Source organism: Diaphorina citri, unplaced genomic scaffold (genome assembly GCF_000475195.1).
Source record: "Diaphorina citri unplaced genomic scaffold, Diaci psyllid genome assembly version 1.1 scaffold1434, whole genome shotgun sequence".
Lineage (NCBI taxonomy): Eukaryota > Metazoa > Arthropoda > Insecta > Hemiptera > Psyllidae > Diaphorina > Diaphorina citri.
Window position 1 is genome coordinate 10,757 of NW_007378860.1, and position 14,880 is coordinate 25,636.

The 14,880-nt window shown below is 40.0% G+C and overlaps 1 protein-coding gene across 1 annotated transcript; it reads right to left on the reverse strand.

The window, feature by feature from the left end:
• Positions 1-32: 32 nt before the first annotated feature.
• Positions 33-14,362, reverse strand: LOC103515875 (actin-binding protein IPP-like). Its single transcript, XM_026828443.1, has 8 exons — positions 14,352-14,362; positions 11,913-12,078; positions 5,533-5,799; positions 3,723-3,925; positions 2,941-3,175; positions 1,870-2,156; positions 882-1,281; positions 33-392 (listed from the first exon to the last, which is right to left on the reverse strand). The coding sequence occupies exons 1-8, from the start codon at positions 14,360-14,362 to the stop codon at positions 162-164; spliced, it is 1,800 nt and encodes a 599-aa protein (XP_026684244.1). The 3' UTR covers positions 33-161.
• Positions 14,363-14,880: the final 518 nt, after the last annotated feature.

Consider the following 14,880-nt stretch of genomic DNA (forward strand, 5'->3'; position numbering starts at 1 on the left):
ATAATAACCACCAACGTTAGCAAAAACAAATGCGACCGAAAAGTTCCCGTACCGGGTACAAAAAAGCAACTGTAGCTTCATACTTTGCAGTCTAAACTTTAGACTACCAAAAACGATGCATCTTCACTCCCACTACAACTCTTACATGTGTAGTTCTCTCACTACAACACCACAGCGCCTGCCTCACTTCTACTCTCGGGCAGCGGTTCGCAATCTTCCCACGTCCCAGTGAGGGGGCTGAACCTCTCCACATGGTCTATCGTGTTCTGGGCCCGGTAAAAGTTCTCGGCCAGGGTTTGGTCACCTCCTATCACGTAGAGACGGCCGTCGGCCGCTGCTACGGCTGGCGAAGCTCGGCCTACGCGCATCGGAGCGATTTCCGTCCAGGTGTTCTGAAAACAAAGGGGAGAAATAGAACCAAATCAGATGAGCTACATTTTTTTTCTTTTTTTTTAAAGAGGTTTGATAGAGGGAAACGCTAAGGTCTTATGGTTCCTAAATCGAAGAAAGAAATGACAAGATACGAGAAAGTCAGGCGTTCCGAGAACGAACCTTCGCACCGGACGGGAATCGAATACGTGACCTAGCGCTTACAAGACAGACGCTCTACCTTCCAAGCTAACTAGCTGAAATAAATAACACCCGTATTTATCACAAATTCTCACTCTCAGCCAACCTAGTTAGCTTGGTTGGTAACACGTCTGCCTTGTAAGCGCTAGGCCGTGGGTTCGATTCCGCCCGATGCAGATTTTATCTTGATGGGATAATGTTCGTTCTCGGAACGGCTGAATTTTTCCTATCCTGTCTTCCTTCTCTCTTCCATTTCGGGGGAAAAAAATATCTTTGAAAAAAATTAAATAATGAAAATAAACTTAACTCACCGTTTCAAAACAATACCGCTCCACACTCCGCAGCACCTCATGGGTCCGGTTAGTACCTCCAAGCACATACAGGAACCCGTCCAACACCGCCACGCCCATCTGACTCCTTGGCGTTAACATGGGCGCCCGATTCTCCCACTGGCAAGACGCCGGGGACCACGCGACCAGGTCTTTCGAGTGGCGACGGTGCCGTGTGAATCCGCCCACGAGATAGATGAGACCGCCGAAGCTGACCACGCCCATTGAGAAGCGCGGCTCCGAGAGGCAGGACTCGAGATTCCACTCGTCCAGAACGGGGTCATACCTGGAAAATTCGGTGAAGTTTGTACATGGAATATTTACATTTGAGTAAAAAAAATATGAATAAAAGCTACGTAAAAAGTTGTGAAGAAGGTCACAACTGCGAAAAGTAACTTTGAAAGGTCGAAAATTTAATTTTTATTTGCCGTAGTAATAAAAAAAAAGTTCACAGAGATGTGACGTCAGAGTTCACGAAATGCGCAGAAACGTATGCGCACAAACACCAGTGTCGCCTTTAACCCCTTATTACAAGGTGATCTTAAATTTTCCGCTTCATTAGAGCAAAAAGAGTAGTTCAGGTAATCCGATTTGTGAGAGGGAACTGTAACTGCTGAGGTCTTATTGTCCCGAAAGTGAAGAGAGAAGAAAGACAGGATAGGAGAAAGCCAAAAGTTCTGAGAATGAACCTTATCTGTTTAGGATAAAATATGCCCTGCGCGGGAATCAGACTCGTGACCTAGCACATTTACATGTCATAGCTACTCATTTTCCTCACAAGGCTGAATGGGCCCCGCAACAGCCAGTCACGGAATCAATCATTTGGATGATACAAATTTCTTAACCCCACCGGGAATCAAACCCGGGTCTCCCGCGTGCAAGGCGAGTGCAGTGACCACTACGCCATGGGAGCTGACCATTTCAGCCAAGGTAAATGCCTCATATAAAAGCTACACAGGATTTGCCTTACCTATAAATTCCTATGGCATTACATGTGGACAGCTCCTGTTTCATATACTCAGTGCAAGCAAGAACAACATCCTTCAACTCGAACATATCCCCGACTATCATCACATCCTGTACGTTGTCCTCGTTCAGACTAATTTCCCCCGAGTAGATGAAGTGCACCAGAGTTTCCAGAATGGTCGGTGAGATGTTGCCGTGCAGCTCAATGCGGTTCTTGTGCTCTTCAGAGAGACCTGTGCTGAACATGGCTTGAAAGTAGGGGCTGCTTGCTGATAGGACTGCCTTGTGAGCCTAGGTAAAAGAGTTGTAAATGTAAATGCAGTTTCTTTGTGTTATTATGTCACAACTTTGGTGCTCACTGCAGCATTGTAGGATTTTCCCAATATCTCATTTTGTAGGTACCTTATTCCTAATAAGGTATCAATTAATAGGTAATAATATTGAAAATAATTGATGCAGTTTTTTCTCTTTCTTATAAACTTATAACAGAGAGATTTTTTTTACCGACGTATGAGGAAAATCGGCGATTCTTTGTTTATTTAGTTTTCCGCGACTACAAAATACTTGGGCTGTAATAGTTACCCTGGGTCAGATTTCTTCTAAAGACTTCGCGTCGTGTTTTGATTCGATCGCTCGACGTCGAATAAGCAACAGGAAGTTGAAATCTCACTAGGTAGGTACTATGTCATCTAATGATTACCTTGCAAGTTCACTGACATCACTTTTTATAACGGGGTTTCCTCTACATACCATATCGCAATCAATCGGCTATTAGAGAATTAGAGTTTAATACTAGAGGGTACGTACTTGGTTCAAAATTGGCAAACAGCTAACTCTTCTCTCTCCGCCATTCTCTCCTACTTTACATACTCCTACTTGCAAACTTATGCTGTGTCATCTATAATGATTAACTTGCAAGTTCACTGACATCACTTTTTATAACGGGGTTTCCTCTACATACAATATCGCAATCAATCGTCTATTGGAGTTTAATACTAGAGGGTACTTGGTTCAAAATTGGCAAACAGCTAACTCTTCTCTCTCCGCCATTCTCTCCTACTTTACATACTCCTACTTGCAAACTTATGCTGGCGTACAAGTACCCATCCAGTCCTGTCAGTCCAAATTCGCATCGTGGGACATTCATAGCGGCTATGCGCGACCAAGTCAACTCGCTAGGGTCATAGCATTCCCCGTCCGCGAGGATTTGCGACTCCTGTTCACCTCCGACGACGAATATGCGGTTGTTCAGCGTGGCCACGCCCGGCAGAATGCGACCCGCTTCCATCGGAGTCGCGTGGAACCATTTCCTGGGGGAGAGAGGAGAGATACAGAGGGGGAGATTAGATTGTAAACAATAGTGATAATAGTCCTTATTTATAAGTCTGGCTGAGGGATTATAAATAGAGAGTAAATCAGTGTCTAGCTGGGGACTATAAACAGGGAGTAGACTAGTCCAAATTTCCTTATGCTATATCAATAGCGAAGGTTGAGTGCAAAGGGCATCTACTCGTAAATTTTTTGTAGCCAAAACCAAAAGTCAGCCCAAAGCAATCACCCTAGTTAGGGCTGATTGAGAGGCTGAGGAAAAACGCCGACCCCTTCTGAACACGGAAAAAGGCGAAGAAAAAGAAGATTCATGCAGTATAGTACTCACATAGGACTGAAAAGTCCCTTTACTAGGTACAGCAAACAGCAGTAGGCTACTACTATTATTGTGGTCAAATTCTCAAATTATATTGAGGACAAAATTTCCCGCCTTGGCTGGGACTGAACTCACACCCTCCCGTTTACCAGGCGAGCTCTTTGGCCACTGCATCGCCGAGGCAGATTTTGAAAAAAAAAAAAAAATCTTACCTCCTGAAGGTATCGAACCGCTCCACCGTCTGATAAGTACTCTCGAAGCTCTCTGCCCGAGTCCAAGACGTTATGACGGACTCTCGTTTAGATCCTCCTATCACATAGATATCTTTCTTGGCCCACAGCCGCGGTTGAACGTACAGGGTTACCAGGCTGCCTTTCCGTGTGATCAGGTCCTTTCTGATGGATCTTAACGCCACCTAAGGAATTGACAAAGGATGTGATAGAAACAAAAGAACACCTTTTCAAGAGAGGTTTTGATAGAGGGAACTGTAACTGCTAAGGTCTTATCGTCCCGAAATCGAAGAGAAGGAAGACAGGATAGGAGAAAACCAGCCGAACATTACCGTTCAGGATAAAATCCGCCCCAGGCGGGAATCGAACCCACGACCAGCGCTTACAAGACGGACGCGCTACCAACCAAACTAACTAGGCTGGCAGTACGACAGAAAAGAAGTGTGATGTTCTTTTTGACACCAGCATTGGCGTTAATAGTACCTACCTAAGGGGGAAAAATCGGTCCTTTTCCTTCGAAGAGAAGGAAGACAGGATAGGAGAAAGCCAGCCGTTCCGAGAACGAACCCTTCAGGATAAAATCCGCCCCTGGCGGGAATCGAACCCGCGGAATAGCGCTTACAGGGCAGACGCACTACCAACAGTACCAACCAAGCTAACTAGGCTGGCTTTTTTTTTCAATTTAGTTCTTGTTGATCAATGTTTTCCAAAGGATCACTGAGGTTAAGCAACGCCACACGAGGTTGGTATCGGATGGGAGGCCATCTGGGCAATCACGTGCTTTTGAATTTTTCCGACCCAAAGATTTAGGCTGGGAATGGGAGTAGGTATGTAGGTAGTTTGCTAGGAATGCGAGTAGGTTGGTATCGGTAGTCGAGTCGGTACCTAAACCTACCTACCTAGGTTTAACTAGTAGGTAGTCGGAAGGAAGGTAGGTAAATAGGTATGTAGGTACGTAGATAATAATTTGAAAATATCTTCTTATTACAATCAAATTAATAGGTAGGTAAGTAATTTTTATTATCACGATAGAAAGATCGACTTTACAAAAGGTAGGTAAGATATCTATTACCTAGGACCTATTAACTACCTATCTTTACTTCTCGATCTAGGATCTATAGGTGCCTTCCTAGATCTCAATCGATCGTGAAATAAAATTTTCTCCGCAGATAAAAAAAAAAAAAAAAAAAAAAAAAAAAAAAAAAAACCGAAAGTACAGGTACTTGAACACGGAGCTTTGTTTCAATATGTGTTGGTTGGAAGCAAATATGTTCGTGTTATGTTTTGGTGCATGGAACTTGTAGGGGACACTGGAAAATATTACATTTTGTTGATTTACAGATATTGGTAAGTCGAGTGAGTTCGTTATCGAAGGTATGAGGTGACAAGTTCGGAATGTCATTGGACCCCGCCAGGGCTGCTTGCTGATAGGACTGCCTTGTGAGCCTAGGTAAAATTAAGAGTTGATAATTAATAAATTAGTTAGGTATTAAATACAATTAAAATTTTATTAGGAGATATTTAACATTAGTGTAGTGTAGTAGTAACCACAGAGGACTTTGGAATATGTAGTTGGAACCAGAGCTTGGTGGTTCCAGTCAAGTTGTAGAAATGTACTAGGTGTATAACTTAGAGGTGGGGAACAACATAAATGTAACAAGCATTTATAAGTACATTATATTAAATTGAAAAGAGGGTCTTTTCTGATGAAATTTCTGTGTGCGGAGTCCAGTATGTAGCACTATTGCACCGAAGCATTTTAAAGTATGTTGAACTTTTTTTTTAAACTTACCTTGACCACATGATCTCCGGTGACAATTTCCACATCGCAAAACTTGCTGTCTGCTCTGAAGCTGTTCAAATTGTTCAGCACTTTCGAGCAGTAAGTCTTATTTACAAAGTGTCTATCACTACCGGAATTATTATTGTTGGAGTTAGGAACCAAACTTTCAATGGAACATCGTTTGAGCCGAGTTGAAGACAGGGTTGTTTTCAACGGAGGCATGGTGGTATCGGAACCACAAGGAACACTGAGTGATTGTGTAAAAGTTGAACAAAACTATGACATGGTTTTCAAGGATTTGATATGGGGCTGAAAATAAAAGAAAGAGTTTTGAATAAAAACTTAAAATAACTCTATAGGTAAGTACCTACCTAAGTAAATATAATACAACCATCCTCAGGGGTTTAATGGTTACCCACAGTCTCCTGTGGGTGTAATAGGTATTGTAGTAGGTAGACTTGAGTTCATCTATAGGTAAGTACCTACCTAAGTCAATATAATACAACCATCCTCAGGGGTTTAATGGTTACCCACAGTCTCCTGTGGGTGTAATAGGTATTGTAGTAGGTAGACTTGAGTTCAGAATGTTGGGGGTTCAAGTCCAAGTCAAGTCATACAACATATTGGACATTTTCCTCTAGGTAGACCCTGTACAGAATATTTGCCTTTTCGAAAACTCGTAGATATTTCCAGTCCCTGTGAAAATTTTGGCTTGTGACAAACTGATGTGGCCTGTCTGTATACCTATTTCAAGGCCCCATAATATGAAAAAATTGGCCCATTTTGATATGGGGCTGAAAATAAAAGAAAGAGTTTTGAATAAAAACTTAAAATAACTCTATAGGTAAGTACCTAGGTACCTAAGTAAATATAATACAACCATCCTCAGGGGTTTAATGGTTACCCACAGTCTGCTGTGGGTGTAATAGGTATTGTAGTAGGTAGACTTCAGTTCAGAATGTTGGGGGTTCAAGTCATGACTTGACTTGGACTTGTCATACAACATATTGACAAGTCATACAACATATTGGACATTTTCCTCTAGGTAGACCCTGTACAGAATATTTGCCTTTTCGAAAACTCCTAGATATTTCCAGACCCTGTGAAAATTTTGGCTTGTGACAAACTGATGTGGCCTGTCTGTATACCTATTTCAAGGCCCCATAATATGAAAGAATTGGCCCATTTCAAACCATTCTGCATAGTAGAAAATTAGGTCAATGAGAGAGGGTTGCACTATATTTTTACTCCTTCTAGATCTAGAATCAGCCCCTGTAAGTACTTACCTTTTGAAAGCAGCTACTGTTCGGAAAGTGGTCTTTTTTTTTAATGATAATTAGGTATTAATTTGGGAAAGTCAATTACTTAAAAACTATAACAAGCTGAATTTTACCAATATCAACTTGAAACACCAAGTTCCAGACATGTCTATGAGAGTCTAAAACATTCTGTAAATTCGGGATAGCGCTGAGAAGCCCATTTACTTTCTGAATTATCTGAATTATTCCCAGGCGCTTTCGGGATAAGGCTGTGAAAAGCCCGTCTTTTTGAGAATTTGACCACATAACTTTCGGGGTAGGGCTGAGAAGCCCCTTTACTTTCTGAATTATCTGAATTATTCCCAGGCGCTTTCGGGATAAGGCTGTGAAAAGCCCGTCTTTTTGAGAATTTGACCACATAATAATAGCTTGGTAAGGGTTAAGTGGTAGAGAACACCCCAGGCGTTGGCTTCGCACAGTGGTTACCTTACACTCAAGAAGCTATGCCTAAAACATGCGTTCTAGCGTTCTTAGTTCTTGGCTATATTTACTTCTGATATAAATACTAGTGAATTAATTTAATTTTGACATCCTTTGTAAATACTATTTTACTGTAAGGGTTAAGTGGTAGAGAACACCCCAGGCGTTGGCTTCGCACAGTGTTTACCTTACACTCAAGAGTCTATGCCTAAAACATGCGTTCTTAGTTCTTGGCTATATTTACTTCTGATATAAATACTAGTGAATTAATTTAATTTTGACATCCTTTGTAAATACTATTTTACTCAAGTTATTTTTATCAATCTCTTTCATCAATGAAGACTTACAAGTATCCATTGATAAAAATAACTTGTGAGTAAAATAGTACTAGTGAATTAATTGAATTTGGTATTGGTAAATTGGTATAGATAGTAGATAGATCTACTTACTGCTTGTGGTAGATCAACTACTTGTGATGTTAGATTTCTTGGCATTGCTGGTAGCCAATGTAGAATGTATAGCCAGAAGCCAGACATACTCAGGTCTAACAGAATTACCAGATGAAAGACTACACATACACAGTTGTGTATTTGTATTGGCAATGGATACTACACACACATTTGTGTATTAGCATAGCAGCAATTTACGTATTCAATGTAAATTCTATTCTACAATTCTACAACCTCAAGTCCACAAATACATGGATAGGCTTCTTTTTGTTGAACGGAATAGAAAAAAAAAAACTGGACAAAATTTGGGGACAAAATTAGAACCAGTTCCCTTAATTAACCAGGTCCGACTGTATAGGTCCGATTCGATTAGGGGATTAATTAACCAGGTTCGACTGAATAGGTCCGGTTATGGGATTCTGAGAACTTAAAGGAAGCTAACCAATTTAAATCCGATAAAGACAGTATATGGTACTGGGAGCTTATTTCAGCTTCTGGGTATTATGTACTTAAGTAGAAACTATTTGAAATACTTGATAGATTTCAGGAGCTCAAGGTCCCCAAGCTAAATCCCCCCAGTGCCGTGGAAAGATTGCATGGAGTCTTGAAAAGTGTACCGGGCGGTGGCAACAACTTTGAGAAGCACTGATGTAATTCATGCCACCTGATGAAAGACTACACATACACAGTTGTGTATTTGTATTGGCAATGGATACTACACACACATTTGTGTATTAGCATAGCAGCAATTTATGTATCCAATGTAAATTCTAACAATTGTGTATAGGCATAACAGCAACTTATGTATTCAATGTAAATTTTCTTCTATATACAATTCTAAAACCTCACAGATACATATAGGTTCCTGTTTTTGGTATAGTACGTAGGTTTTATACAATCAAAGCTGCACGATTGGGTGTGTTTAGTAAGATTTCTCATTTTGCTTTTCTATTCTATTTCTGTGTTACAATGACTTGAAAGCCCCCCCCCCCCAAAAAAAAATAGAGGTAGGTAGATACCTACCTACCTACAGCTACAAGAGGTGAAACGAGATAAGTTCCTTCTTCTTCCTTCAACTTTGTCTCAATTATAGAGGTAATTTCTTTTCTTAAAGAGTTTTTTTGGACAACAAGATAAGGAATAAATAAATAATAATAACCAGTTCCCTTAATTAACCAGCTTCGACTGTATATGTCCGATTAGGAGATTCTGAGAACTTGAGCAGCTAAACAATTTACTTAAATCCGATAAAGACAGCTTAATTCAGCTTCTGGGTATTATGTACTTAAGTAGAAACTATTTGAAATACTTGATAGATTTCAAGAATTCAAGGTCCCCAAGCTAAATCCCCCCCAGTGCCGTGGAAAGATTGCATGGAGTCTTGAAAAGTGTACCGGGCGGTGGCAACAACTTTGAGAAGCACTGATGTAATTCATAAAAATTTACGTACTTTTCGGAAAATACACAAGTACCGCAAGATGTATGATGCAATTACTACGTCAGACATTATCGTATGATCTTTCTCTACGTCATATACTATGTACAGTAATACAAGATAGCTAGATATAAGTCATACAGACCTAAAATAACAGTCTTCTTTCTTTTTCTTCGCCTTTTCCCGTGTACAGGACGGGGTCGGCGTTTTTCGTCAGCCTCTCTATCAGCCCTAACTAGGGTGATTTGCTTTGGACTGACATCTGGTTTGGGCTACAAATTTTACGAGTGGATGCCCTTCGAACTCAACCGTTGCTATTTTCTTTAGCAAGGGAAATTCAGACTGGTATTCTCCCTGTTTAACGTCGAATAATATTTGTACTACCAGCGTACTAGGTCAAGATATTGATGATGTTAAAAAAATAAAAGCAGAAAATCGTATGATGTATGACGTAATAATAGCGTCATTCAAGATACAGACCTACAAAATAAATAATAGTTTTACAAATGATGATGATGATGATGATGATGATGATGATGATGATGATGATGAGTTTACAAACGATGATAATGATTTTACCAGTGTTGATAATAATTATAGTTTTACCAATAATGATAATGATTTTATGAATGACAATGATAACAAAATGACGCGTCGGAAAACATAATGTGATACAAAATCTCAATACAAGATTCTCTCTCTTCAACATCATGATAGGAAGCAAGGTCAGACTTGTGTTCGCATATGACAAAATATACAGGGTTTCCCAACAAGTTGCTTAGAGGAAATTCTAATAAATGTGCCAAATCATGATCTATGTAGGTCAGGGATTTTTTAAGGCCAGCCATTCACGATCAGGTAGACCTGACAGGTACACCTGATCAGGTATACTTGACACCTCATGAGCACACACACTATGTACCTATCAGGTAGACCTGACCAGGTATACCTGTTGTCAGGTCTACCAACTATCTTTGACCCGCCACTCAGGCTGGCCAAAGTAGTCGAATCATCACATCATGTTGTTGTAGCAGCTTGATGGCAGAATAGAGAAAATAATATATCTCTTCTATCAGCAATACAGCGGGGTGATGGTTTCTAGCCATGTTTAATGGCTCGTCCTGAACTGCAGTCAACCATCATGAGGACTAGTGCTTAATCTTTTAAAGCAGAGAGAACCCTTTGAAGAACAACCAGCTAGCTAGGCTGGTTAGGGTTAGCGGTTCTCCTTCCTGGTTATTGTCCAACAGCTAGACACTAGTGTATTTGTTGTTTATTCCTAACCAAACAGAATCATCACATCATAGAGGTATTGGGTGTTAACTTTTTTTTTGTGGTTTCCTAGACCGAATCTGTCTGTATAGATCTACACTCAAGAGGGGGAAAAAGGGTACCAATTTGTTATTTTTTATGTCTTTTGTTTCTACGATGAAGAGCTTTTTACTCTCAGCTCTATGTGGTTTGAACCTAATGTCTACCTGCCTCGGTGGTGTAGTGGTCAAGGCGCTCGCCTGGTAAACAGGAGAGCGTGGGTTCAATCCCAGCCGAGGTATGGAATATTATCCTCAATATAATTTGAGAATTTGACCACAATAATAGTAGTAGCCTACTGCTGGAGTAAAGGGACTTTTCAGTCCTATGTGAGCAGTATAAATAAGCGCTATTATTATTATTACTTCCCTCTACTTACTTGTTTGACTCTCTATCTCCGCTCTCTTCTCTCCACTCCACCCTGTTTTTAGCCCAAGTACCTAGGTACTTGAAATTTGTTTCAAACAGATTTCACTTGAGACCACCTTGTATGCCAAATCCAATAGTAATACTACTTGATACAAATCAGCATCTTAATTCAAACAATATGTCAGGTCAGAATTCACCAAAGCATCCTATTGTACTTCCTACTTATCTCAGAATTTCAGGAATGTTTTTTCATTAGGGTATTAAGTAACTAAAGTAGATAAGTAGTTATACAATAATAAATTAAGTATTTACTTAAATAATGAATTACTTATGTTTAATCAATTAATTAAAAATGATAACACTTAACAATCTTAACATTGTGTTTCATCTACTAAGAACTTCTTTGTTCGACACACCTTGTCTTTAACTTAACTTGGGGGTTGTACAGATCATGGGCTAAAAACCACTTTTTTGGAATCAGGGGATCCCAAAACGGATATTTCCACCCATTTCCCGATTTTGAAAATTTGGACCGATAAAAATCACTTTTTTGACATCAGGGGATCCCAAAACGGATATTTCCAACCATTTCCCGATTTTGAAAATTTGGACCGATTGCAATACTTTCTCATTACCTTGTATAGGTTCCCTATACGTAAGGGTAATAGAAAGTAAAAAGGTAAGTACCTAAATGTAGGTAAGATAGGGTTCGTTCTCGGAACGTTGAGCTTTCAGCTATCCTGACCTTTTTCTCTCTTCCATTTCGAGACGATAAGACATCCGTTATTACAATTTGATCTGTCAAAAATCTATCTCTCTAGAAAAGAAAAAAAAAACATTTCTATAGGCTGAAGTTCGAGACATGTACGGTTTGGCCACTATTCAGTATCTAATTTGTGCTATTCAGGGCACAAATGAAATAGAATAGAATATACCCTGTTTAAACTGCCAGAATGAGACTGAAAAGTCCCCTTTCCCCAGCAGTCTAAACAAGGTCTCATGTATTGTATGGGTTAAAAATTAATACAAGTTACGAGATTATAATATGTAGAACCTCCCTAAGATCACATAACCTCCAGGACTTACCTGATATTCGGAGTCAACTTTGAGGAACTCAGAGGCGAGGAAATTACACAGCTGATCCTTGGGGAGTTCAACGCATTCATCCTCTTGGAAAACACGCGGGAAATTGAGCTGAATAAACTGAACGGCAGCCGAGGTCAGCTCTAGGAAATTGTGACCTTCGGCAAACCTGGAATCAAATGGGAGAAGGTGAAGATGATTTTTTTAAAGAGGTTTGACAGAGGGAACATGCCCATCCCGTAGTATGCCTCTCATCAGATGGGCGAGAAGAGGCACAATACTCCCCATTTAGGTGCTGGGTCAACACGAGAACACCAGAAAGTAACCCGTTGAAATATTTGCAATCGAAACGAGTACAAAATTTAGGTGCTGGGTCAACACGAGAACACCAGAAAGTAACCCGGTGAAATATTTGCAATCGAAAAACGAGTACAAATTTTGGTGCTGGGTCAACACGAGAACACCAGAAAGTAACCCGTTGAAATATTTGCAATCGAAACGAGTACAAATTTTTGTCGATGGTGGGATTCGAACTCGGGACCTTCTGCATGGCAAGCAAGCGCGTACATATTAGTACCCAAAATGTACGGTAGTATACCTATGTACTTTAGTGCCTAATATGTACTACGTATAATAAGTACTTATGTACATGTACATGGGTACCTAAACATGTACTATGTATAAATGTATATTATGATGTACTTGAATACTACTAATAAGTACATGTGTTGTGAATATGACATGGAATACATGACTATCATAAATATTAGGTAGCTGGTAGTTACCTACAGCCTAGAAGAGCGAGGTTTACTCAAAGTAATGTATCTATATCTAAGTACATATTTATTGTTGTACTCAAGCAAGTGCCTACATTATACTTAATGATATCTAATAATTATTGTCAGATACATAGGAACCTACCTACAGGCTTACCTCGAAAATAGGTTTGCATTGACACAAAAAAACAAAGTACTAACTCATAAGTAAGAGGTCCCAATTACTGGAATAGTAAAAAATGATATTTTCCCTATGAAAATTGGATGTTTTACAGATGTGTGTGTTTTTTACTTTCCTTATCCTATCCTATAGGAAGGAAAGTAATGTAATCGGGTCAAAATTTCGAAGGTCAGTTTTTAGTGCCAAAACACGTTTTGAGGTCCCTAGAGCCTAAATCCAAAGTTTCAGCCATTGGTCCGTGTGTGCTGTCTGTCTGTCTGTACCTAAACAAAATATCTCGAGAACGGTAAGAGCTAGAGACTTGAAATTTAGTATGTAGATGTCAAATGTGATAAGGATGCGACACGAAACTTTTGGTTAAGATCAGTGCAACGGTTGGCGGCATTTTACCGCTTTTTGGCGGTTTTTGACCGTTTTTTGGCGGTTTTCAGCTATACCGACTAAACGGTTAGAGATATTGTAAAAGCACTTAAGAGCGAGAGAAAATATTAAACTTAGGAAAAGTTTTGCTGGCCTTAAACTGTGTTCCCTGTGTATTTCTTATGGGGAACTAAAAAACGTGAATAAGGCACACTAATTGGTGTGAACAGAAGTGGTAAGGCGTGTGCTTCCCATGCAGGAGGTCCCGGGTCCAATTTCCCGTACCAGCAAAAATTTGTTCTTGAATTTCGTTCACAACGGAGGAGTTGCAATTGGGAAAATATTATTAATAAAAGGTCGATTCCTACGTAAGAAGTTGTGACAATAGGTTTGATATATAGGTAGAGGGAACTGTAAGTAACTGCTACTTATCTGGAGGTCTTATCGTTCCGAAAGTGAAGACAGAAGGAAAACAGGATAGGAAAAAGGCAGCCGTTCCGAGAACGAACCTTATCTGTTTAGGATTTAATTTGCCCCTGTCGGAAATCGAACCCGCGACCTAGCGCTTACAAGGCAAATGAGCTACTCTCCAGGCTAAGTAACTAGGCTGGTAAATGAAAAAAAAAAAAAAAATTAAATACCTTAGAGCCCGTATATTGTTCACTTTGAGTTATGTTCCAGGTCTAAAACTTGGGCACACCATGTTCAACGAATAGTTCTTGAAGAACGTGTAGTCAAAGTCCTATGCAATCGTGTGGAAACACACCGCCTATCTCTAAAATAAACACAAAAAGTTAAACACCAACACCGGAGTTGATAATTAATAAATTAGTTAGGTATTTATTAGGAGATATTTAACATTAGTGTAGTGTAGTAGTAACCACAGAGGACTTTGGAATATGTAGTTGGAACCAGAGCTTGGTGGTTCCAGTCAAGTTGTAGAAATGTACTAGGTGTATTACTTAGAGGTGGGGAACAACATAAATGTAACAAGCATTTATAAGTACATTATATTAAATTGAAAAGGGGGTCTTTTCTGATGAAATTCTTGTGTGCAGAGTCCAGTATGTAGAACTATTGCACCCAAGCATTTTAAAGTATGTTGAACTTTTTTTTTAAACTTACCTTGACCACATGATCTCCGGTCTACCCAAGTAACCAAAATAAGATTCTAACCGGTAACCGGGTAGAACCCGGATAGAATCCGCGTAGAAAAGAGGATAGGATCGGATTATCCGTTTTCACTTTATCGGATTCTATCCGGTTTCTACCCGGATACAGGTATGTAGAATCCGTTTTACCTATCCAAGATTTTACTATCCTGTTAGAAGCTGGATAGAATTCGACTTTGTCAAGCCCAGGATTGTTTTGGGGTTTGGCCACACACTATCTGCCTCCTTCCGACCTTACTCAGCCTGAGTACGGCCGGGAAAAGCCAGCAGCCATCCGGATAACAACCACGCGCATTATTTCAGAAAGTAACCCGTTGAAATATTTGCAATCGAAACTTTATCAAGCCCAGGATTATTTTGGGGTTTGGCCACACACTATCTGCCTCCTTCCGACCTTACTCAGCCTGAGTACGGCCGGGAAAACTGGAAAAGCCAGCAGCCATCCGGATAACAACCACGCGCATTATTGATAAACTTCAGTG

What these genes read in the sequence shown, in the direction of transcription:
- LOC103515875 (XM_026828443.1), bottom strand. An exon ending in CGGTTCGATACCTTCAGGAG is followed by an intron (nt 3,176 to 3,722) that starts GTAAGATTTTTT and finishes TCTCTCCCCCAG; the next exon opens with GAAATGGTTCCACGCGACTC. An exon ending in AGCGGTATTGTTTTGAAACG is followed by an intron (nt 393 to 881) that starts GTGAGTTAAGTT and finishes CTTTGTTTTCAG; the next exon opens with AACACCTGGACGGAAATCGC.